The following is a 26,137-nucleotide window of genomic DNA, read 5'->3' as shown; positions in this document are numbered from 1 at the left end:
CTTTGCATATCTTAGAACCGAACACCTGATTCAAAAATCAAATTCAATACGTAAATTTGTGAAATCGTGTTGATTTTGTTCTTTAAGGGGCCCCCTTTATGAGATCTGACCCGGGCCCTCCGAAGCCCAAATCCGGCACTGCATACGTAATGTAATTAGAAGACTGATTTACGGCTTATTCAAATGCTTATTGGTTACCTGTACTAGTACACTTCAAGAGCTTTTTTTTTGGAAATCACTTCACAAAGGTTACAGTTCAGTCTGGATGAAAAATGTTTGCTCAATGTTCCAGTTTTTTTTTTTTTTTTTTGAAACAAATTCATTTTTGTTTGACGTTCACTTTAATTAATTAATGAGAATCCGAGATATCTTTCTCAAATATTTGAATATATACTCTTTTAAGACTAAGGAATCGATGAGAGAAGATTTCCCTTGCCTAACATTGCCTACACATAAAAAAAATTGTAAAAGTTGAGAGTCTCAAAATGTATTAAAACAGTAAGATTTAATTTTTTTCTATGAAAAATTTTTTTGACTATGTTCAAAATAGAACTATAAAGCCTGCATCATGTTCCAAAACACTTCATGTACAAAAGGAATAGAATTTTGGAAATGCGTATTGTTTGGCCTTATTTTCCGTAATTTTTGGGCGTCTTATTTTGGCCTTATAAATTCTTACACGTTTATTGAACATTATCACGCATAACGCATAAGAGAACATTCGATTTAAACTGCAGTCCAAGCTTAATAACTAAAGGAGCATTAACTGAAAGTTGATTTCTTAATTATTTCTTCATTTCACAAGAAAATGAAAAACGTAGATCATAACTTATTTATACACAACAGATCTTAACTAGTATAATTAAAAAAAAAAAAGTTCCTGCAACATTATTTAACAAAAACAACTAAAAATATGAATTATTGATGAAAAATGTCAATGACAAACTAAAAGTCATAGATTATTACTTGGAAACTCATTTTAAGTCATCAGTTTCACCTCTTAATCTAAAAAAATAGGATCAAATTCAGAGGAGTTTATTTTTATGTCACTTGAACTCAGAAGAGCATGCGAATTTTAGGTTTCCGGAATACTAATAAATAAATAACAATAAGTAGTATAAAATTCACTGAATGAGAAGAATTGAAAACATATCGAGTTATGAACAGAAATTTACCAATTTACCATACACGTAAGATCGAGTTACAGAAAATATATAACTGACGATAGTCGACTGTAGTGTTTGGGCATTACAGTCCTAAATGTTTGGTATTAGGGAAAAATGCCCATGGAATTTCGTTTTTCAGTGAAATTTTTTGTCACATTCTTGTGTAATGGTGATTTCTAGGCTTACGAACTCTGTAGTACGAGGATTTAGCGAATGAGCAAACATTATTGCATTCTCAGTAAACTAAACGGTGTACATTAAATTTCACTAAATATAATTTTCTACGAAATAACTCAACGTTGTAATACTTTCGGGACGGGAGCCAGAAACATGGAAACCCACACAGTCACAAAAATGTAGACTATAGTTTCGCTTTTGCAGTAATGTGATAACAAAAAAAACACCTACCAGTATTGCTGAGAATGGAAGGGGAATGTGGAGTGAAAACATCAAACCACAAACATTCGGTAAGTAGAATAACTTGAATGATCAACAAAGTACTGGACCTAATTGAGCATCAGGATAAAAACAATTGATAATAATATAGAAAAACTTGCTTTGAAAATTGGGCTAACTACCCGCCGGTTTAAGCTTAAAATGCAAAAGCTCGAATCCATCAACTATTAAGAATATGTGTATAGAATAACGTACACTCCCGTGCAAAAGTTTGGGTTCACCCCTCATAAAACATACAAAAGTGTTCTGTCCATATCTCTGAGATCAAAATTGTGACATTTTTCAAAAATTATACTGTAAAGGAACTATTTCCTCAGTATTGAATAGACTAGAATACTACAAATCACTGAAATAGTTATTGAAGTCATCGTACAAAAGTTTGCTTTCACTTCTCAGTATGATGAAAATATCGTGCAAATGTTTGGGATCACCTGAGACGCACGTAAATAAGTTTTGTTTATATCTTGAATTACTGTTTCAATGATTTTGCAAGTGTTCTTAAGATATTATGAGAAAACGGTTCCAATACCGTTACTGCTTAATTTTGATAGATTCAATGCTAAGAACACAGCCATGTCACAACTTCAAGCAGAAATTTAGTAGACATAATTTCAAAATATGTGTTTTGTCAAAATACTTGCGAAGTAAGATTGCCTTTCAAATGAGCCACAGACAGTTCAAATTAGTTAAGTATTCCTAAAGATATAGACAAAATTTGTTTGTATGTTTTAGACTGTGAACCCAACGTTTCAACGGTAGTGTACATATTAGTATCATATTCTGAGAAAGAAATGTATGTTAAATAACAAAAATTATAGAAATAGAATGTATCTTCTACTGCGATACTCATTTCACCCCGCTCTCCCCCTCAGTTGCGTTGGAGTGAAATCCAGCAAGCCACATTTACCATTTTTGCTTGCACCCGCTACCATTGCTACAGAAAACAGTTCTATTGTGCTGCCCAAACTGTATGTTATATTCGCCATGCCGGTGGTGGTGGTGGTGTTGGCTGTTGCGCCGCATGTTCCCTGACCTCGAAAATTACCAACTGCCCTCATTAGTGTCAGCCAGCGCACAAAAGTTAAATGAAATGCATAAAATTCGTGCTTAATTTAATTTTTATTTCCACTCAGCACCGCGAGGGTTTCACTGTTTGCTCAAAAGGGAATGCAATTTTAGAACAAAATGGCGAACGGGTACTCACATTTCGTGCAGCTCGGCATCGATAGCCGGCTGCTGGACGAACGGGTTGAAGAACCGTTCCCGGGTGTTCTGGTACGTCGAAAGCAACTTCATCTCTGCTCGTGCTGAGGGGGTAGCGTTAAAGTTGCTAGGAATTTAAATCACTCTATAAACTTTCGGGCACAATAAAATAAATCGTTTTTCTCGCGAGAAAAACCCGTAAAAATGTCGAAAGAAAAAAAAACACTTTTCGAACCGAATCACGTGCGATTAACGCAAAACCGACGATTGAAATTCCGCGTCACAAACTATCAAGCACTAATCGGTTTCCTTACGGAGAAAGGAAACTATCGAACGAAGTAATATACTTCAGAAAAAGGGTAATAAAATAACGCCCAAAAAAATATACTGGAAATTCACACAATAGAGAGATGCAAATCACTTTCCGAACGCAACGCGAGGGTGGATAACAGCGAACACGAGGGTCGAAGAATAAGAAACGGATGGTAAAACAAGGAATACTGTCTCGAACAACCGATAAAAACGAAATGAGACCGATTGGTGAGAGAAAAGCGCTGAGATGGTCCAGTGTTTCTAGGTATGGAAACAACACATGAGATGACCAATAGCGTTTGCTTGTGTGTTAGTCAGCGTGCGTGGTCAGTTGTGGTCAGATTGGTTAAAATTGAAACCGTTTGTTCCATTGTTCAATTGGTTGAGATTTCAAGGTCGCTATCGATGTATCTAGCGGAACCCGTTTCGAAGCGAGGCGGTCTGTGGGGAACAAGCTTACTTGTCTATTTGGGAATAGCTTGAAATTTCACACTAGCAACAGTAAAGGAATGTGTTGAAGAATGAGTTGTTGCAGTGGTCCAGAAAGTAAATATGTAATTGTAATTGTAATATAACTTCAATCTGAATAGTTTTCCTTTTTTGGAAATGCTTTTATCTATATCTATTTATGTCTCAGAATATTGCAATTTCTTCAACAAATTGTTCTCTAGTTTTTTATACAAGTTCCACTAGAAATAACTTCATGCATTACTTTCGGAAATTCTTGCAGCAATTCCCACGGGAATTACTTCAGAAAATTCTCTTGGAGTCACTGATGATTCTTCAAAAAGTTTCTCAAGAAAGACACAAGAAAATAGACAGGGAATTTTACCTGACCTTTTCTTTGAATATTCCTGAATAAATTTAAACGAAGTTTATCTAAAATATTCTTTAGTACTTCTTCTTCTTCTTTCTGGCGTAATGTCCCAACTGGGACAAGCCTGCTTCTCAGATAAGTTTTGTTATGAGCACTTCCACAGCTATTAACTGAGAGCTTACTTACTACTCTAACTATAAATAACTTCATGGAATATTTTTAGAAAAAAAAACTTGGTAAATCGTTGGAGTATCCATTAAGCAATGTGGAGTTTGTTTTTATAAAAAAAAACTTTAAAAAGTCCTTGAGAAGTTGCTTACAAAAAATATGTAAAAGTCTATGAATGAATTTTCATAAGAATTCCTCGAATTACACTCCAAGGAGTTCAAAAAAAGCTTATTATGAAATTAATGAAATTTCTGAAAATCTATCTTAGAAATTCTCACATGAATCTTTGAAACGTCTGATGATTCTGAGTCAATTCTTAGACTCTTTGAGTAGTTACTGGTGTAAATTTTGAAAGAATCGTCGAAGGCATGCCAGGAATATTTTTTGAAGGAATTCCTCAAATAATGTTTGCAATGTTTTATCAGATGGAATGGAAACCTTAAAATTTGAGCCAAAATATTAAGATTTATGGAAACTTACGTATTCTTACGTCTGAGCCGATGCAATTTTCTCGAAAATCAGTGTTTGTCTGGTTACATTTATGCACTGCTCAATCGTATATCGGTTCACACGGAAAGAATTGTTCGAAGCTTTTTGAAAGGTTTTTACAACGCTTCGAACAAGTCTTGTCAGATTGACTGTTGTCGGCAGCCTAGTTTTCTTCGGAAGGTTTCCCATAAGAACTGCAGGCAAATCTTTTCGACAGCTCCAAATCAGCCGCGTTTTGAGGCGAATTCGTTTGAATTGATCACTTCTTTGACAAAATTGTTTGTTCAGTCTCGGAAATCTCGTTCGTGGGAAGCGGACGGAACAAAGAATCATCCGAATGTTTTTATCGGTGTGTTTTCATAGAAAAATACTGTGTATTTGGCGTTTGAAATTTGGTTGCCGATAATAGTTGAATGGTGCCGAAGCCGTAAATTACCCTAGATGTTACGCAAGTGACTTGACTTTTTTATTTTCACTTTAACTTTAACTTTTTTATTTTCAAACCAATTTTGAAGCTCTTAGCATCATTCTCTTCAAAATTAAATTTATGAAAGTTTTGTAGCATTTCAAATTTGTCTAAAATCAAAACGAGTCTTAGTTTTCTCCAAACTGTTCCTTTTTTCACTAAAACAAATCATCTATGTTTGGCCCTAACTTCATGAGTACTTAATCGATTCCACAACTTTTTACATGCTTTTGAAGTAAATCTAATAGTTTTCAAACAGTGGGTACATAGGGTACATTGTCATAATTTAAAAAAATAGTTTTGACTTAGTTATTTAACAGAAACTACTCAAAAAAGTGAATTTCTAACGGAAAATACTATTTTTTTTAATTTTCTGTTCATTTGTATTAATGTTTAAGTTAAGCTGAATTTAGGAGCAATTATGAATTTGTAAAAAAAAAAATCAATTGAATTCGGCTCTGTTATGCCTAGTGGCGCTTGGGTCTGTTAAATAAACGTTAAAAAAAAACTTAAGCTAGAACAGCTTTTTCGTAGGTCTTAAAAGCAATTTTGTAATAAATTTCATGACTAGAATATTTCCGAAATTTTTAATATATATTTTCTTGGAGGTGCGACTGTTATGTTGATGTTTGAGGTTATGGCTTTCAATTCAAACTCAAAAATGGAGTTTCACTTACATCCGACGTTTTGGACACATGTATTGTGCCTAATTCCTTGAAAAAGGCACAATACACATGTCCGAAACGTCGGATGTAAGCGAAAATCCGTTTTTAAGTTTTATTCAAGACTGAAAGCCATAACCTCAAACACTTCGAAAATATATGCACTTTTTAACTCTTAGTTATAGCAAGATGCTTCATAAACTTCTGTTAAGCAGTAAACATGTAATTTCCGGCAAAAATAAGAACAATTCTGAGAAATTTGATTTTGTTTACATTAAAAATCAGGTTTTTAAGATTTTTTTGGTAAATAACTAAGTAGAAATAATTTTTTAATTTGGTTTGTTGTATATATAGTTAAAAAAAATAGATTCATGCTTTTGAAGAAGATTTGAAGTTATGGTCAAACAAAGATTTTTTTTTAGTGAAAATGATTAAACATTTAGAGGAAACTACTATTAACTTTAGACTAATTTGATACTCTTTTGACTTTTCATTAATCTTCGATGGTGTAATGGTAAAAAGAATTACTCTAGAAATTCCAGTCGCCAGAAATCCTCCAGGAAGAACTTTTTATCGCTACCAAATTTTAAGACCCGTTACGTTCCAATAACCGGTTTATTCAGCAATTTCTCCAGGACTTATGCCAAGAGTTCCTTCAGAGATTCCTCTTAGGATTAGTTCAGTGATCCATTACGAAAATGTATACACCGATGCTTCTAAAGACTTCGCAAGGAGTTCCTGTATGTATACCTCAAGTGAATCCATAATAGATTTGTACAGTAAAATTTTAACTGGGATTTCTCCAAGAACTTTTCTGGGGGAAACCCTCCAGAGATTGCTCCAGGAATTTTTCAAGCAATGTTTCCAGATATTTCTCCAGAAATTCTTTCTGAGACTCCTCCAAAAAATTTTCCAGCAGAACTCCAAGACTTTTTCTTCAGGGATTACACTAGGATAACCTCTTCATGGATCACTCCAACCAGGTATTTCTCAAGTGACTTCTCTAGTAATTCCTCCATGGATTCCTCCAACGATACTTATAGGGATTTTCCCAAGTATCTTCTCCAGAGATTTGATCCGGGCCTCCAAGAATTCCTCTAGAAAATCCTTCAGCGATTCCGCCATAAATTACACTAGAGTTTTCATCAGAAATTATCCCAGGAGTTCCTCCAGGGATTCCTCGAATAATTTATCCCGGAACTCCTCTTTCGAAGAAATCGATTTGTAGAGGAACTCATGTTGAAATTGTTCTGGGATAATCCGTAAGAGATTTTAGGAAAGAAATTTGTAAAGGAATCCCTGTAGAGATTTTTCTGGAGGAAAAGCCGGAATAAAATCTCTAGGAATCTCTGAGGAATTAGCTTGGTAGATTGCTGAAGGAATCCTTGGCATCTCTGGAGGAATTCCTGAAGTAATTTCTGAAGTATTCGGTGGAAAAATGCGCGTAAAAATTACTGAAGAGATTTTGCTGGAAAAATCCCTAGAGCAATCTCTTGAGAAATCCCTGTAGAGATTTTTGTGGAGAAACTACCCCAGGAATTCCCCCAGAAACTCCTATTGAAGAAATTTTTGGATAAATTCCTGAAAGAACCTCTAGAAACAAATATGGAGAAATCCCTGTACAGTTTTAAAGGGTATTTTGAACATAAACCCCAAGAGGAATCTTTGTTTAAATCTCTGCACAATTTTTTCGCAGGACATTCTGAAGGAATATTGATTCCTAAAAAAATCATTAGAACGAATTTTAGAGGAACTCATGTAGAGATTTTTCTGAAGGTAATCCATAGAGAATTTTTTAAAGGAATCCCTGTAGATAGGGGACGGACCTGGTGTAGTGGTTATAACACACGCCTCTCACGCCGAGGACCTGGGATTGAATCCCATCCCCGAAATAGTCACTAAAAATTTCAGTGACGACTTCCTTCGGAAGGGAAGTAAAGCCGTTGGTCCCGAGATGAACTAGCCCAGGGCTAAAAATCTCGTTAAAATAGATAGAAAAAAAAATCCCTTTAGATTTGGGGGAAATGCTGGATAAATAACTGAAGGAATCCCTGAAGGGATCTCTGAAGGATTACCTGGGTAAATTTCTGAAAAAATATCTGGAGGCATCTCTGGAGGAGTCCCTGGAGAATGTATTGAAGTTATCCTTGGAGAAACGCGTGAAAAAATCTCTCTAGAGAGATTTTGCTGGAAGAATTCCTAGAGCAGTCCCTTGAGAAATCCCTGAAGAGATTTTTGTGGAGAAATCAATCCTCGGAGGAATACAAGTACGAACTTCTTGAGAAATCCTTGAAGAAATTTCTGAAAGAATTCATGGAGAGATTTTACTGAAGGGATCCATGTAGAGATTTTCCTGGAGGAATCCAGGCAGAGATTTTCTTAATAATTCAATGAAAAAAAATCTTGGTGGTATTTTTGGACATTTTTTTGGTTGGTTGGTTTGACTTTATTAACGAGATTTTTAGCCCTGGGCTAGTTCATCTCGGGACCAACGGCTTTACTTCCCTTCCGAAGGAAGTCGTCACTATAACTTTTTACGTCATAAGTGACTATGTCGGGGATGGGATTCGATCCCAGGTCCTCGGCGTGAGAGGCGAGTGTTCTAACCACTACACCAGGTCCGTACCCGCCTTTTTTTTTTTTTACTTGAAACCTGTAAAAATCTCTGGAAATAAATAAATTTATACCTACAGAAATTGTAAGGGAGATTCACTTGTGAAATCACTAGTGTAGGAATTTTGAGGAATTTCTGGAGAAATCTCAGAAGGAATATATAGAGGATTTACTGGAAAAATCCTTGGAGACATTACTGGAGAATTCCTTGAGGATTTTCAGAAGAAACCTCTTTAGGTTTCCTAGTTGCGTTCAAATATTTGTTCTCAAATGGAATTTCTCCAGGGATTACATTAAGAAAATCTAAACATGTATTCCTTCAGACAAATCTATACATGGATATCTCATGGAAAATCGCTCCAAGGATTATTCCATGGAAGATTCCACAGATTTCTCCTGAACAAATCTCTACAGGTATTCTACAAAGATTTCTACAGAAAAATCTCTACAGGGATTCATCAAGAGATTTCTCTAGGGATTTTTCAATGGACTCTTCGCCAAAATTTCTACAATAGTTTTTCCAGAAACTCCATGAATTTGAACGAACAACTCCAAGAATTTGTAATGGAGATGCCTCCAAAAATTCTTTTAGTGATTCACCCGTGTAATTCTCCAGAAATCCCTTCGGAAATTTACCCAGGTAAAATCAGCATGGGGCCCAGATAGCCGTAGCGGTAAACGCACAGCTATTCAGCAAGACCAAGCTGAGGGTCGTGGGTTCGAATCCGACTGGTCGAGGATCTTTTCGGGTTGGAAATTTTCTCGACTTCCCAGGGCATAGAGTATTTTCGTATCTGCCACACGATATACACATGCAAAAATGGTCATTGGCATAGTAAGCTCTCAGTTAATAACTGTGGAAGTGCTCATAAGAACACTAAGCTGAGATGCAGGCTCTGGCCCAGTGGGGACGTAATGCCAGAAAGAAGAAGAACGTCAGAGATTTTTCCAGGCAATGAATCAGATTTCTCCAGCAATCTCTTCGGGAATCAGGTACTTCAGAAATATCTCTACGTGTGTTCCTTTGAAAATTGTTCATATATAATTGTCCTGGAGTTATCCCTTGAAGAATTTCTAGAAGAAACAATTGATGAAATCCTTAAGCAATTCATGTAGTTTTGGGGTATTACTCTTCATGTATTCTCCCAGAGATATCTCCAAGAATTTCTGAAAAAAATACCTCGAAGGATTCTTCCAAGGATTTTAACAGAATTTCTATCTGAAGAATCTCTACAGAGACTTCTAGTGAATAAAAACTACACTCTACAAGGAGTACACCATAGGTTTTTCAGCAAAATGTCTACAGTGATTTTTCCATTTTTTTTTTCTCCGAGGATAACATCAAGAATTTGTATAGCGATTTCTCCAGAGATGCCTCCAGAAATTCCTTCAGCAATTTTCTCGGGTAATTCTTCAAAGATCCCTTCAGAAAATTACCCCGGTTACACTTCGGAAATTTCTTCAGAGATTCATCCAGGCAATCCTTTAGATTCATTCAGTAATTTATTAAGGTAACGCTTCAGGAATTCCTTCCGGCTTAATGCTTCAGGAAATCCTTCTGAGAAACCTACAGGATTTTTTGCGCAAACTCCTCTAGGGATTCCTCCAGGAAAATCAATACATGGATTGTTCTAAAGTTTTCTCCAGCAATCTCTTTAGGAATCAGGAACTTTAGAAAAATCTCCACATCTGTTCCTTTAAAAATTGTGCGGTTCCAGGGTTTTCTTTAGGAATTCCTCTATAGATTTCCCCGGGTCTCACTTCAGAGAATCCTGCTAGAATTTCTCCAGGGATTCTCCCTGAGAATGAAGAGATTTTTTTGGTGGAATCCGTTTAAGATTATGTGGGAAAATCCTTTGAGTAATGGATACATAATTGTCCTGGAGTTATCCCTTGGAGAATTCCTGGAGGAAACGCTTGATGAATCCCTTGAGGAATTCATGAAGATCTGCGGTATTCCTAATTTTCTGCGGTATTCTAAATTTACTACTCAAATCTAAATAAAATTTGATCAATCATATGCTCTTGAGAGTGCCTTGAGAAATGATGGATGAAACTACTGTGTGTTACATGATTGAGTGATGTTGGGAGAGTGAGTGGAACTGTTGTGAGTATGAGTGATTGAGGAGCATAGCTGTGTTACGTTACACTGCTCCCCCCTATACCAAAATCTACGTGGAATCTTAACATGAAGTCCTGATTTGATTCTGTATGGCGCAGGTTCAATATAATCTCGACTAGATGGCTAGATGGAGACGCTGGATCGATGTTAGTTGCTGCTGATTGTATTGGTTGGTTGAGATGTGAGACTGAGTGGAATGATTCGGAGTATGAGTGATATGATTGAGTTATCGAGAAGCTTATTTTTTGTAGAATCCTTGGAGAAATTACTAGTGAAATACCTGGACGAACTACTGATAGAATCTTGGAGCTATATGTGGAAGTATTACTGAAGAATCCTCCAGATTAATTTATGGAGGAATCTTGAGAATCATGAGTGAATTTCTGGAGAAATATCCGGGGTAATCTATGAAAAGATTGTCCTAGTGTAATGGTGAATGGAGGATTTTTTTTAAGATTTGCGCCGAAAAATACTTGGGTTAGTAAATTGCGGATCTTTGGAAAAACGTCTAGAAAAACTCATGAAGTAATATGCATTTTGTTTTAACAAGCAATAACTTGGTGGAATACTTTGAGAAATTTCTAGAACAATGTTTAGTGCCAAGTAACCGGAGGAATAAATAAACAATTCTACAGAAATATCTTCAGGATTCCTTATATCACTTGAAATGTTCTGAAGAAATTTGAATTATTCCTAAATGAAATTGAGAATTAAACGGCTTGACAGTTGAAGAACAGTAAGGCCGTTAAAATGATGAGCTCCAGGCTGATCTTCCTAAACACAGGAATAAGCAACTGCACAAATTACTAAACCGTACTTTGTTGAAGATATGGGAAGAAGAACAACTGCACGCTAGCTAACTGGGGCTTTATTTAGGGCTTCATTGGCCCTCTGTACTACCAAAATATGTAAAAAAAATAACCTCCATCCTTGACCTCCATCCTCAAAACAGTAGCTCATAGATAACAATTTATGTGTTTCTTTCCAACGATTATAGTATTTTTTCTTGAAATATTGATTGTCCAACTAAAGTCGAACTTTTTCCGCACCTTGCTCTACATTCCGTTTTCCAACTATACCAACTTTCCTCTCACGTCATAACATAGAGCAAAAATATTCAAACACGTGTAGCGCTGGAAATGGAAGTTGACCTTCCTGACACTTGAATCTCATCATACAAACCACCACAAGTATATCAGGTCAAAAGTTTCCTTCAGTTTGTTTGGCATATGATTCCCCGCTCGATAGTCAGATCGATTCTCAGAAAGCAAAAAAAAACTGGAGCGAACTTCCTCGACCCTGCAAGCGAAAGAACATTGAAGAGCGCCACATTCTACCACGCTGTCAATTGTCATATGAATAATACATAGTTTTTCTTCCACCAGGCACAAGCCGCAGTCTTGGGGATGATTTCGAAGCAACTTTTGAAGTGATTGAATTTCAAAAAACCCTGTGTGGCTGTCTAGAAGACGCCAACACGGGAAGGGGCAACCGTAAAGAAAGCTATAAAAGCGATAAAAATTTATAGATTCCCATACACTGACACTTATCGATACCTACTTACCGTCCGATCGAGAGTGGGTCGAATGGCGAACGAACTCTTGAGAGTGCCATTTTATCTGGCTGTCGGTCGACGAGACGGACTTGCTCACTTATACGATGTCTGTACGATTTGACATGTGATTCTTTCGCACCCCGACAAATGGCTGCTTGTGGGGTGGAAAATAGGTTTTTTTTGGGAAGAAAGTGTAACGATTCAGAGCAATAAATGTACGGTTTATTACGATGTGTGAAGATTTAGTGGAATAATGATGTTTTGAATAAAATAAGGAAATTTCTAGAATAAAAGAACGTTTTAATAACGAAATTTTTCTAAGAAACCTAAAAGAGGAATACCTTAAAGTGTCTTGCGGATTTACTGGAGGAATAATAAGCGTTGTAGGCATTCCCATAAATGCTCCATAATCCTGATGTCATATAACATGAAGTTTATTGAACTCTTCACAACCGTTAAAACTTCCCTTGGAAAAAAAAATCCCTCTACGGTAGTAAAATATTGTTGTTACAATGCACAAATAATGACTCCGGCTAGCCGAAAAATTATGACCCCTAACCGCACGTTACCGCCGCGGGATACTCTCTTCTGTTGCTGCTCGGTTGTTGCATTTTACTATTATTTGCTTATGGAGCGGCACATACCTACACAGCATCCATAACTACAATTTTTCTATACTATCGCTTTGCAATCCTTCTCGGAACTATAGTCGCGTCGGGACGGCTCAAATAAACAACCCGGCTCGCCCTTAGCGCGAATCGAGAGCAGTTTCGGTTCTTCTTCGTCTCCTTGGCATTACGTCCTTACTGAGACAGAGCTTGTTCATCAACTTAGTGTTCAATGATCACTTCCACAGATATTAAATGAGAGCTTTCTTTGTCAAAGTTGCCATTTTTGCATTTGTATAGCAAGTTTCTATTACAAAAAGAACCTGAACTGAGTGAGAATCGAACCCAGCCGCCTTCAGCATGGCTTGCTTTGTAGCTGCAGACGTTACCATTACGCTAAGGAAGACCCAACAGTTTCGGTTGTGAGCCTTAAAAAAAAGTGCAACAACTCCACAAACCTGCCTGCATAAAATATTAAACTCGCCACTTTTATGGCCTACTGTGGGGCTCCCGGCAGCGACTGCCAAACCATTTAGCGCTATGGCCAAACGGCAGGGTTTATCAGAGCATTCCTTCTTTTTATTATTCGACACTTTCGGTGACTGCTCGCGGTCGAATGGGTTCAAATTTATATTTGCAGGATGTGAAAAAACGAATAAAAACTGGCTCTCAGCTAGTGATCATTCTAGAGCAATTTTCGTTTATTAGTTTGTTTCAAACAAACAGGCGGCTTTATTTTGTTTCATTTTTTTATTCTAAACTAATATCATATGCAGCTAAGCGAAAATATGTTTAATATGAATATTTAATTTAAAAAAATATATAAGTATAGATATTAAAAAATACAGTCAATAACTGTATAAATAAAATCATCGAATTAGGATGGTTTCTAGTTATATTACACAAAATCTGTGCAAATGCAGTCCAAGGGACAATAGAGGTAGCCATGAAATGCAACTTTTACTATGGTTCTCTAAATCGATATAGAAATATGAAATATTGAAAAAGGAAGAGTTGACTGTATATTTTTTAGAACTTAAAATTAAAAAAATAAGCCTAATATAATCCAGTGAAATTTAAAACTCTTTCATCGATTACACAGCGTAACAAAAATGACATGTTTGCGTGTCTCAAGAACCAAATTATGTGTCTCTAGTAGATTTGGGGCTGCTGAATCTGATGCCGTTCTCAGAAATGTTCCAGCACGTCACAATTTTTAGCTACAGGTCGCCAAAGTTGTATAAAACACTGGTTTTATTAATGTTTACATGAAATTTAAAGTACAATTTATCAAACTTTTTTGTAATCTAATCCACCAAACATGCAAAATAGAACTTGAACTTTCATTTCAGACATAATTTGATTGAAATTGCGCGATTAAATTTCGATTAAACCGATTTTTTCAACACGCTTGCAGTCTCCATACAAAATTCTTCGTTTCTTCTATATGGCAAAATACAACAATTCTCTAAACCATCAAAAAATAACTTTTCCGTATCGAAAATAAAACAAACTTTGATGACAAGTATTGTTAAACACATGAAGTTTGAATTCAGTGGCAAATTAAGCCAATATATTACCTTACAAGCTGGCAAACTTGCATGCAAGTTGGCTGAAATAGTAATTTTTTGCATTTTCAACAGTCAATATCTCAAATACAGGACGTGCTATGATATTTCTGAAAACAACAATGGATTCAGCAACTCTTAATTAAGTGAATAGCGGTATTTTGGTGCTGGAGACAAAAATGTGTTCCGCAGTGTTACTTAAGAATATCTTCCAACGGTTTTCCAGGAATCTTAAGTGAAATCTAATAGGTAAAACTCGAAACTAAATGATATTTTTTTTAAAAAGCCTTCAAGGGTATGAAGTTGCGTAATGAGAAAGCGTTGCGTAATGAATTATTACAGCACTGGTTTCAGTTGCGTAATGGCTACTCCCGCACTGCATATTCCAGTGCAGGAAAGTAGGCCGTTTCATGACAGATTGGCGTAATGAAAACAAAAATATTACGATGAGAAATTGCAAAAAAAATATTACAGAGGTACAAGAAATTACTTCAGTAATACTACAAAAATCTTTACGGGGAGAATATCACTGGGGAAACTACTCATTAAGGTGGTTTAAAAATCATTTTTGCTGCACGCTATGTCTGAACCAGACGATTAAAAAATTCGAATGTACATCGGGTTTTTTCTCGTTAGAGTTTAGTATTTGGGTTATATTTTCATAATCGGAAAGTTTTAAAATATTCCATCGGTGAAATTTTGATTTTTTCCACTTTTCAGCCATTTTTCATACTAAATCCCATGTAAATCAAGTTTTCGACGCATTTCCGCCTATACAAAATCTATGGGAAAAATTTCACCGATAGAATATTTTAAAACCTTCCGATTATGAGAGTATAGACCAAATACTGATCTTTGGCGAGAAAAAATCCGATGTACATTCGATTTTTATAATCGTCTGGTTCAGACATAGCGTGTGCTGCACACCGCTCATTCGATTCTAGATCAAATTCTGAGTGTTCTCCCAAAATTTGAGCTCATTTGGATGAAAACTGAGACTGCACAAGTCCTTCACAGTTAGTATGGGAATACGATTTCTGAACCGCTCTACTACTCATATGACCTTTATTTTTGTTTCACTAAACACAGGACAATTAACATAATACTATATAATACTTCCCATTAGATATGTCCAAAGTACGACTAGATACTTAACAATTAATTTTCATTAGATCTTTCATGTATTGCATAATAATGGTCTGGAAAACTTGAAGTTTTGTTCGATTTAGTGTCCACTATTATTGCTGAAGATTTATCATCGTGGTGTCTTCAGCGCATTTGTCTGTTAAGTGATGAAGACCAAATGCGCTAAAGACACTCAATTGATACGACATGTAGTTTGTCTGCTACATAATTTTTTGCCCTGGTGCTTTTTTGTCAGAATTTAAACTATTTCCCAAATAACCACTAGCCCGCTAATTCGCTATTTTGGACTTATAGGGTTGCTGTACGGCTAATATACGACATGTTAGCACTATAAAATCCCTATATTAGCATGAAGGGCGAATTTCAAGTGCTATATGGTTACTTTGGTTGTAACTTTTGGATTAATACACACCAAAAAAATCTTAGATTTATACGTAACGTAATATTAGCCTCAATCATGCAAAGCCATTTATCATGTATTATTCAATGATAAAACCTATAAACACATCTATTATATACAACATTGTTACCAAATTCCTTAATATTGAACGCGAAACGTCTTCTCTCGAAGAATGTTGCATGCAAAACGGCACGGTTTACATAATTTTCACGCTGAAAATCCAATCATAAATAATGCACATGGAATGACAAGCCGTCGATCCATCCATGTGCATTATTTTTGACAGAATATTCAGCGTAGAATCATGTAAACCGAGAATTCTTGTTTGCAATTTCACTTTCAAGATGCAAGAAAGCATGCAACTTTGGCGAATGTTGGATGGAAGATCATGAAATATTTCAGTTTCACTCAAGTTTGCAAGCATTATCGAATGCAATGAGACAGTTTACATTAATTATCGTTGAATGTTCAGTTGCAACTCGTTTTACATGATTATCTGAAAAAATTACGTGCCACGTAAATTTCAGAATTTTTTGCTGTGTAGTTTTAACACAACTTTCAAAAGTTGTCAACAATTGAGATAATTTGTAGTTTGTTCCAAAAAAATGAAAAGAATCATTTGAGAATCGGCGGAGAAATAGCTCTCTAAAGTTAACCGGCTTTGATGCATTTTATATGTCCGAAACTAGACCATACTGAAGGTCTTGGATTAAATCCCGCTGGTCAAAAATCTTTTGTAAAGGCAATTTTCTCGACTTCCCGGAGCATGAAGTATCTTCGTGCATGCAACGCGGTACACATGCAAAAATTGTCAATTGGCAAAGAATGCTCTAAGTTACCCGAGCAGAAGCAAAGTTCTGACTATCAAATCGAGAAATTGAATTGTTTGACATAAGAGATAAATGATTTGAAGAAAATATCAAAATTTTATTCCTGGGGCTTCCGAGCCATTGCAAAATTTGATGTTTGCAAATCTAATGAATAGCTCTCTGATATTAGTTAGATCTTATTAAAGCTAAAAATGATATGATAATGGTATTTCGGGAGAAAATTTGAGATATTATTGCCAGATCTTTTATCTCTTATATCTATCAAGTTGATATCACTTTTTGATGTTCGTATTAAAATTTGCTATCACTAAGATTTGTTTGTCTGCTCGGGTAATAACTTTGGAAGTGCTCATAAGAACACTAAGCAGAAACCAGGCTCCAGTTGGGGTGCAACGCCAGAAAGAAGAAGGAGGCTATCTTCACGATTCTTCGACTTTGATTACTAATAGTAAAACTGCGCCTACAACTCTCCGTCGTTAACAACGTACGGTACCGGCAGCTATCTCAGTATGATCAGGAAGAGCGACTGAAGCAGCAGGATGCCGCTACAAGCATATCTTGAACAAACGTTTCCGAAAGATGATTTGCTTACCGGAACCTCTCGCGATGGCTTCTAGAGTACAATGAAAGTAGCCATCTATGTCGTGTGCGAAACATTGTGGAGTACGTTGAACGAAGTAATGAAACGATTGGTTTGACGAGAAGTGTAGAATGGTTTTAGAGGAGAAGACTTTAGCACGTGCAGTAATGTAGCACCAAATTACCCGCCAGAACGGGGAACTGTATAAACTGAAGCAGATTCAGCTAATACTCAGAAAATTCTGGGAATATCTGCTACCTATTCATTATCGGTCCATTGATTTCAGTACTGTAAATTCGTATCTATTGTTCAATATTGCACTAGAAGGTGTTACGCGGAGAGCCATGTGGAACAACCGTGGTACGATTTTCAACAGACCCAGTCAATTTGTTTGCTTCGCGAATGATATGGTCATTGTTGGCTGAAGATTTGAAATGATGACAGACCTGTACCCGCCTAAAATGTGCGGCAGTAAAAGTCGAACTGGTGATGAATGCGTCAAAGGTACATACTAGTGTGACAATTGACGGGGGATAATGTCAAGGTGGTCGACGAGTTCTTGTGCCTTGAATCCTTGCCGACAACTGATAATAATGTTAGCCGTGAAATACGGAAGGGCATCATTTGTGATAGCATACCTGCAGTCTGCTCCAGAGAACCTTGCGGTCAAAAGGGATTTGTCTTCACACCAAATGTACTATTACTTACGAAGCGTGCATAAGCGCGGTAATCCTATACGAGTATGAAACTTAGACTATGCTCGAGGATGACCCACAAACACATTAGGTTTTCAAACGAAGGATGCTTTAGACAATTTTCGACGGTATACAACGAAACGATATGTGACGGCGGAAATTAACCTCGAACTCGCCACACTCTATGGCCGTGCAATAGAACCATGTATTTCACAATGAAATAGTTGATTCAGATTCTAATTAAATAAATTAAAAATTAAATGAACAGATAGGAGCCCAGATAGCAGTAGCGGTAAACGCGCAGCTATTCAGCATGACCATGCTGATGGTCGTGGGTTCGAATCCCACCGGTCGAGGATCTTTTCGTAAAGGAAATTTTCTCGATTCCCAGGGCATAGAGTATCTTCGTACCTGCCACACGGTATACACATGCAAAAATGGTCAATCGGCAATGAAATCTCTCAGTTAAAAACTGTGGAAGTGCTCATAAGAACACTACTCTGAGAAGCAGGCTTTGTCCCAGTTGGGACGTAACGCCAGAAAGAAGAAGAAATGAACAGATTTAGATTGGAAGAAATCCAGGTTTTCTTGAGCCAATCTGAAATCAAAGCACCTATAGAGAAGCTTGAAGTATCAGGACAAATTTCCAATACAAGTTTTTGTAGGACGATTTGGAAAAAATTAACGCATGTGTGAAAGATATCATTTCACATCTGTTAAATTCATTATTGAAGCAAAAAACACGTTCATAAAATACCGATTCTTCAGAAAACATGAAAATAAATCCGCCATCATCTTTCCCGGAAGAATCGTCGTCCCTTTGATGCTGCTCTCCGAAATGGAGCGACCCACCAGAACCGGATAGCGATCGTTTTAGCCCCATTTGTAGAACATTAATCCCTTCTGCCTCGCAGCAACCACCACCAGCCACAGCACATCTCGAATCAAGTACAATGAACTATTTTTCGTCCCCATTTCGGACCCTCCACAAACCGGAGATAGGACAACTATCGTGTAGAGCGCAAATAGAAAGGTTGCCTGGCGGTTATCGCCATCAGCGACCGACCAACAGACCAGCAGAAGCAGCATCCGCTCCAGACACGATTTCCGCAAATTTTTCCAAGCTTCGGTTGCTTTTGCAGTTTCTACCCGCTATCGCTCTCTGATCCTACCGGACAACTGATGCACAGTGGCGCGCATTCATACCAAAGTCGGACAAAATCTCTAAATTATCACAAGTCGATTGATGTTCAAAGTAATCTTCAATATATTTTTAGGTCCTTTATTAGTATCATTTCAAAGTAGATGAAAACCGGAATTTAGTACTATACCATTTAATTCCACTAGAGTTTGTATCTTCTACGCGTATTTCGACTTCAACTGTAAGGCCGTCTTCAGTGTTGTGTGCTAGACTCGACAAGATACTTTAACAATTTTTCCCGCTCAAATTAAACTTTATTTTTTAAACTGGTTCCAAATATGAATCTTGATACTTCTGATCTTGTTTGACATTCATTTTTTTGAGAAACGTACCACAGAGGTTGTTCCTATCTAGGTTTATCTAGGGTTTATGTGGTCAATATTGGTATAATATTTGGTACGTACAAAATGTTTTGTGTTTACGTTTTCCAACTTTCCTGGTGAGCATTTTTAAAATTAATATTCCGGATAACCACGTCGCAACCCTTGAGGAATAAGGTAAATCGATTTACTAGTTCTCGAGCCATTTCGTGACATGCAAACACCATGCTATTTTTATTTATATAGATAGATCGATAGATGAAAACAGATAATTTTCAGAACTTCAATTTTCGGGGTTTTGTCCGACCATGTGGCACTGTGGAACGGCGGAATTGAGTCTGAAATTTTTGGATCACCAACAACGGAACCAAGAATGCGCGCCTGGAGAGAAGGGCCAACGACGGAAAATTCATGCTGGGTACTTACCAGTTAGTATCCTGGAGGATAACATTCAGGGGCGGTACCAGATTTGAGAAAAAGGGTTAAGAAATGGAAATTTCTTGGTTTCCTAACTGAAAGATATGTTTCTGAAATGAGAGTGATTTGTTGTAGGTCCTTGAACTTGATTTAAGAAGAAATTGCAGGTCTCATTGGCCCCAAAATTGAGACGTCATTGGAAGACAATCATACCGAAAAAGTGAAACTGCAAACGAAGAGATTGGAGCTGTTTGGAGAAGATGGGCGGGAGTAGCCAGACACTAGTAGCCTACATAAATCATAATCCGGCGACAGCTTGTTCTGAACTATCTCGTTCTGTGGCTAGGCAGATGTATTCGTCTGAGCCATTTCGTAGTCTCGGCGTCGGAGATGAAAAAACATATTCCGAAAAGACAATGCATAATGGAAGAGCACTAAAATCAGAGACAGGCAATCATTATTAGTGGGCATTATGTGACCGGACGGTGTCGCTAACGGATGACCTCCGAAGAAGGCAATTGTACCCATTACAAACTGATAAGATGGATATTGCTCACATTGACTTGCAATTGCGCTGACAATATTATGCGCAATTCAATTAAATCTCGTTAAACTTATCATTATTAATTGTTCATTTGAAGGCTCAAGCAGTTTGAGATGTAACGGAACAGATTTCATTGTATAATTTTATATTAATACCATTTTGCATCATAATTGGTATTTTGTATTGATTCTTATTGAACTGTTCGGTTGTTAAATCCGCATGGTTTTTGAATACATTAACTCATTACGCGTGGTAAAAATGAATAAGGTAAAGGGAAAAGGGTCTGCGTAGTTTGTGGGGATATGAATTCGGAACTTGTAACCTTCTAACTGATTGGGTCATCAAGTGGCTCGGTATCTTAGTTGGTAAAGCGCTCGTCTAGTATACAATACTCCTGGGTTCAAGCCCCAGCCGAACAGGTGATTTTTTTTTTTCATAATTTCACCCATAATTAATCCATCTTTACCACGCGTAATGAGTTACCATAATGCAGCATTGTGGGTTTCGTGGAAGTGCCGTCAGCAGGGACAGTCATTTAGCAATATTTATTATACTAAAAACAACTTTGTTGATTCTTGCGCTTTCAAATGTTTTTTTTTTTGTAATAACGATAAATAAATGTGCTTTTATTGATCGAATAATTTAAGGATCAAATGATATTTTCTTCATCAAATCATAGTGTTTAAAAACCCATACTTTCAGGAAGAATCTACTTGTGGAAACAATCCAAGCGCAATGAAACTACTTCCATGTAACAGCAAAGCAAGAACATCATCGAAGGACTGCTTCTAGAATCGTTTTACTCAGCCACTTTCCCGCTCCAATAGAAGCAATAAAACAGTAAAATGTTTTCTTTGCAGTAGACTTCACTTCGGTTCTGTCTCAATTTGTGGCAAAGACAGACTCCAAAAGAGCCACAATACAGAAGTAGGGAAATGGCCAAATTAGGAGAACAAAACCCAAAGCTAGTCATATACGACGTCGACCACCAGAGAATCAACCGTCCGGCGTCAGATACCGACAGGGCAAAGCACAACGCTCTGTTCGTTATCTACTTTTCCTAAACCACCTTCTACGGTTTCAATGAAAAGATGGGATGGTACACATGAGAGAGCTTCACTCCTAATATGTCCGATCCTTCAAGTTGTTCTTTTCATGTTTGGCGTTCCGGTGTCTGGGAAGCGTTCTTTGCTAGATTGACCGGGATGAAGATATACTACTGACACTCGCCGAACCAGCAGACATTAGTAGGCAGCATCCCGAGCAGAAGATATTATTGTTCTATCCAATTTGTGTGCGGTGGCATACTCCAATCTCACGATTCTTGTGAGTCTTTTCATCGTGCTATTCAAACGTTTCAAAAATAGTTTCAATAATTTATTTTGTGATTTCCTTTGATGGTTAGATAACATTCTCACCCGTATAATAAAAAGTAAGTTTTTGCTCGGGTAGTGGAACGCCATGCTCCGGTAAGTATCTTTTGTTCCATGGATCGACGGACACGAAGGTGGACTGGTCGGATGGGTGTGGACGCTTTCATTCTCGTTACGAAGAAAAGAAAGCACACTTTACAAGATCAGCAGAAGAAGCGAAGTAAAAAGCTAGACCACAGACCAAAACCTGTTGATTTTGCATTGGAAAGGGTAAGATTAGAGATGATACATGGACAAAGCGCAGATGAAAGCATATACAGCTGGGTATCTCTGGAACTGGATTCGGTTGCTTCTGCTAGTTTGTTAAGAAAATAGCTTTAATTAGAAATACAGATCACAGAAATCACTTTCTGTAAGAAGACAACCATCTTTAGAAAAATTCTGAAGGAGATCCAAGAACAATAATCATGTAGAATCCATCATTTTAAAATTTCTGTAAACATTCGTTTGCTTGAGATGATTTCAATCGAGTACTTTCTCGAGCAGTCCTTACGAAAATCATAGTTCTGAAAATGTCTTGTCCTGAATTAAACCAAGAGCACATCTAGAACTTTTTGCGGTGTTCTTTCAGATAGGCTCCAGCTATTTCTTTGGATTTGTTTTCAGAATTGAGTTTGTCCAGAAGTATCTTCCAGGCTACTTCAGAACTCAGATTTGATTTTTTTTCTGAAGTTTGTTCTAAAACTGATGAGATGGCTGGCAGTGCAGTAGCTGAGATATTAACATCAGACCATCAGGAATGTGAACTATGTAATTAAAAACTAGTTTTGGTGTTGTGATATCATAGTATATGAAAACCCAATATAATACTATTTTGATTGAGTTAACATCAATAATGAAAAACATAAGATCAAAATGTATTATTGAAATAAAAAGAATAATATCACATTTTGCTGGCATTACATCAAACCTTTGTTTAGTTTTATTTAGTTTTTTGAAATTCCCATCAAAAACTTAATTGATTATGTGTCATATTGCCACATTTCAAAATACACTGTAACCTCAATTTATGGACTAGATTGAGGGTTTGTCAATTTAATTCGTTCGTAAATTGAATCCGTGCATAAAACGAGGGAGACGTAAAAAAACTTTGCCTTTTGGAGTCTACTTGCAAGAAATTATTTTTATTATTTAGAGAAATTATTCTCTTTTAGTATCATTAACATATTATTGATATATTTGGTTCTTAATCAGGCTACAATGTTTGCAAGTTAAGGTCTTCCAAGAACTCTTTGGAGTTTGGGCATATAATCTACATGAGTTGATGGAGATCAATTTATTGTTTCTATGTAGAAGAATATCTCACAATACTAGACCCTTGCAGTTTGTTTTATTTAAAAGGATAATTTTTATTGTCAGATCCTAGTTTTGGTAACCAATTGAGTACAACTGGTGCTCTAGTTCATCCATAAACTTCCTGGGATATATACCTGCAATGTACTGACATATTTAGCGATTCTATGATAAATTTTTTGTATTGTATTAATTTGTGTGAATATTCTTGGTCTTCCAAGATCTCTATTGAATATTGCCCTTAGGATCTACAGACGGAACCAGTTATCCATGAATAGTTCTTTAATATTTTGAAGGGCCCTAACTATTCATATCAGTAAACGAAGTCTTGAGTCCTGTCGATGTTCTTGTACTGACAAGGACTCCACGGAATATAGACCTGAGTATCTACAAACGTAAGCAGTTGTATATTGATGATATTAAGGTATGGCATAAAATCTTAACTCTTTATGTAAGTAAATGGATCAATGAACAGTGCTGTAGCAATAAATTTTAATTACAGCATATAATCTTAATCCTTCATATAAGTTAACATAGTATTATACTGATTCATATGGATTTTCTTGGTCCTCCAAGGACTCCACGAAAAGTAGGATTTACGAGCGTAAGCGATTTTATATTGATAATATTTGGCTATGGCATAAAATCTTAAATCTTCATAAAAGTAGATGTATGTATAGTATTGATTTGTACTGATGTTCTTGGTTCTCCATAAACTCCATGTAATTTATGCCTTATAATCCACAAGCGTAATCAGTGCTCTAGTAACAGTTTTTAGTTAATATAATATTGATCCTTCATATAAGTGAACGTAGTATTGTACTGGTACATGAGCTATTCTGGGTGCTTCAAGGATTCCACGGAATATAGAGGACCTACAAGCGTAAGCAGTTGTATATTGATGATATTTAGTTATGGAAAAAAAACTTAACTCTTTATATAAGTAAATAAATCAATGCACTGATCTGTATTGATGTTCTTGGTTCTGTAAGAAAGACTCCATGCAATACAGGCCTTATAATCTACAATTTTCTGGTGCTCGGCCTGTTTGTCATGCCGAAGTTCTACAGAAGTTTTGTTAAGAATTTATTCAGAGAAACCTAGCATGATTGTTTCTGCTTTAAAAAGGTCTCTAGGGTCAAAGCAGTTAATTTAAGTAAATTAGCAGACTAGTGATTAATTAGGGAATTTCTCTTATTAGTGTCCTGCAGTACTTTTATGTTTCTGCAGTAATTTCTCTGTCTAGGATTTTTTCCTTCTTTTTTACTTTGACTCCACTACATTAACTTTCATCAATCAAGATACATATTTCATTTGTGAGACATTTTCAGTGTACCCTCGGAGTTTTTCAATAAATTTATATATGAAATTCTTGAACATCATAAATTTCCACAAAGATGCCATCAAAAATTTCTATCTGACTTTTTAATACTGAGATTCTTCCTATCTGACATTTCGAAACAGACACGGAAAACAGAATACACCCAAAATTTGAGTTTAAAACAGAATGAATCACAAAAATCGGAAAAAAAAAGTTTTATAGAGTTAATCAGACAAGAAACCTTTCAAAATTGAGTAAACAGATGTTTCTGGTCCAAACTTGAGCGTTCTGTACTAAAATTGGGATAGGGCTTGAGAACTAGGGTGCGGCTTATTTTTCAAAAGTTCTCAAAACCAAAAAATCGTGTGCTCTTATGAATTCAAATCACATAAAAAGACAAACCTCATATCAAGATTTAGAGGTGGCGCAAGCGTCTTGAAGGTGAATTTTCAAGATAGGCCTTCAGTAAAGTCACCATAACTTCAGTAATTTTCAATAATTTTTTAAACTTTTAGCACCATTGTCTTCAAAATTAAATTTATAAAAACATCAAAGTTGTCTAAAATCGAAACTAGTACACATTTGTTTGACCATAACTTCATAAATACTCAACCGATTTTAAATCTCTTTACATGTTTTTAAAGCTAATTTAGTTGTTTCCAAACTGTTCATACAACACATTTTTCTAAAAAATGGTTTTGACTTAGTTTTGTAACAAGAACTACCCGAACTGGTTTTTTTTAATAGGAAAATCCAATTTCTTTGGATTATTTAAGTTTTTTCGCCGAAAGTTACATTTTTCCTATAAAATTTAAGTGCATAAAGCATCTTGTTTTAACTACGAGTTGAATAGTGTATATATTTTTGAAAGTTTCGAAATATATTTTTGTTTCAAATAATTTTAAAAATTGTTGCAAAGCCCTTTTCAAAGGTTTAACAAATGAGAAAAACCAGTTTCAGCTTTAAAAACATTGATAATACATCTTCGAGCTGTTTAGTAGAACACCAATAAGTAGATGAAAAATTCCACTAGAGTTTGTATCCTTTGACAGATACGCGTATTTCGACCTCAACTGTAAGACGGCCTTAACTGGAATAGTACTAAATTCGGTTTTTTCATCTATTTATTCAAAAACATTGTTAAACTGACAAAACATTAAAAAAACTGGCGTTTTTTGTTCAAAAATAATGTTTTAGTGCAGTTTTTTTTTGAATAACTTGGTCAATTTATTTTCAGTGAGATGTGATGCATAAAAAGTTTGAGAACAATTTAATAAGCTTGAAAACCATGCAAAAATCTTTGTAATCGGTTGGTTATTCATGAAGTTAAGGTCGAACATTTTTTTTTTTTAAATGAGGAAAAATTTGAAGTAAACTACTTTTAATTGAAACAAATTCGGTGTTCTACAAAGTTTTCATTAATTTTATTTCGAAGATAATGGTGCTAAAATTTTCAAAATTTGTTAGAAATTACCAGGTGACTCCACTGAAGGCCATTTTTTATAACTTGAAACTTCACCTGCAAGACGCTTACGCCACCTCTAAATCTTAAAATTTTTGGCTCAAACTTTGAGGTTTCTCTTCTAATGTGATTTGAATTCATAAGAGCACACGAATTTTTGGTTTTGATAAATTTTGAAATATAAACCGCACCGTATTGAGGACCCTATTGATGATAGTACTTTGAAAAAACAAATCAAGTAAATCATATAAGACACATTTTAGAGGGTATGCATGAAATAATTTTAAAAC

General features: G+C 36.0%; 1 protein-coding gene across 5 annotated transcripts in view; it reads right to left on the bottom strand.

Moving 5' to 3' along the window:
- Window positions 1–26,137, bottom strand: part of LOC5565883 (CUGBP Elav-like family member 2) — a 1,005,294-nt gene that overhangs the window by 569,134 nt on the left and 410,023 nt on the right. The window contains exon 1 of one of the 5 annotated variants that reach the window (XM_021848118.1): window positions 2,827–3,367. The exons of the other annotated variants lie outside the window; for them this stretch is intronic. Within the exon in view, the coding sequence (XP_021703810.1) occupies window positions 2,827–2,918 (92 nt within the window). The 5' untranslated portion in view covers window positions 2,919–3,367. Of the gene's footprint in view, window positions 1–2,826; window positions 3,368–26,137 lie in introns of those variants that run through there. 5 annotated transcript variants of the gene reach the window in all.

Source organism: Aedes aegypti, chromosome 2, assembly GCF_002204515.2.
Source record: "Aedes aegypti strain LVP_AGWG chromosome 2, AaegL5.0 Primary Assembly, whole genome shotgun sequence".
NCBI lineage: Eukaryota > Metazoa > Arthropoda > Insecta > Diptera > Culicidae > Aedes > Aedes aegypti.
Note: the sequence above shows the minus strand (reverse complement) of the source record. Positions and strands in the feature narration are given on the sequence as shown.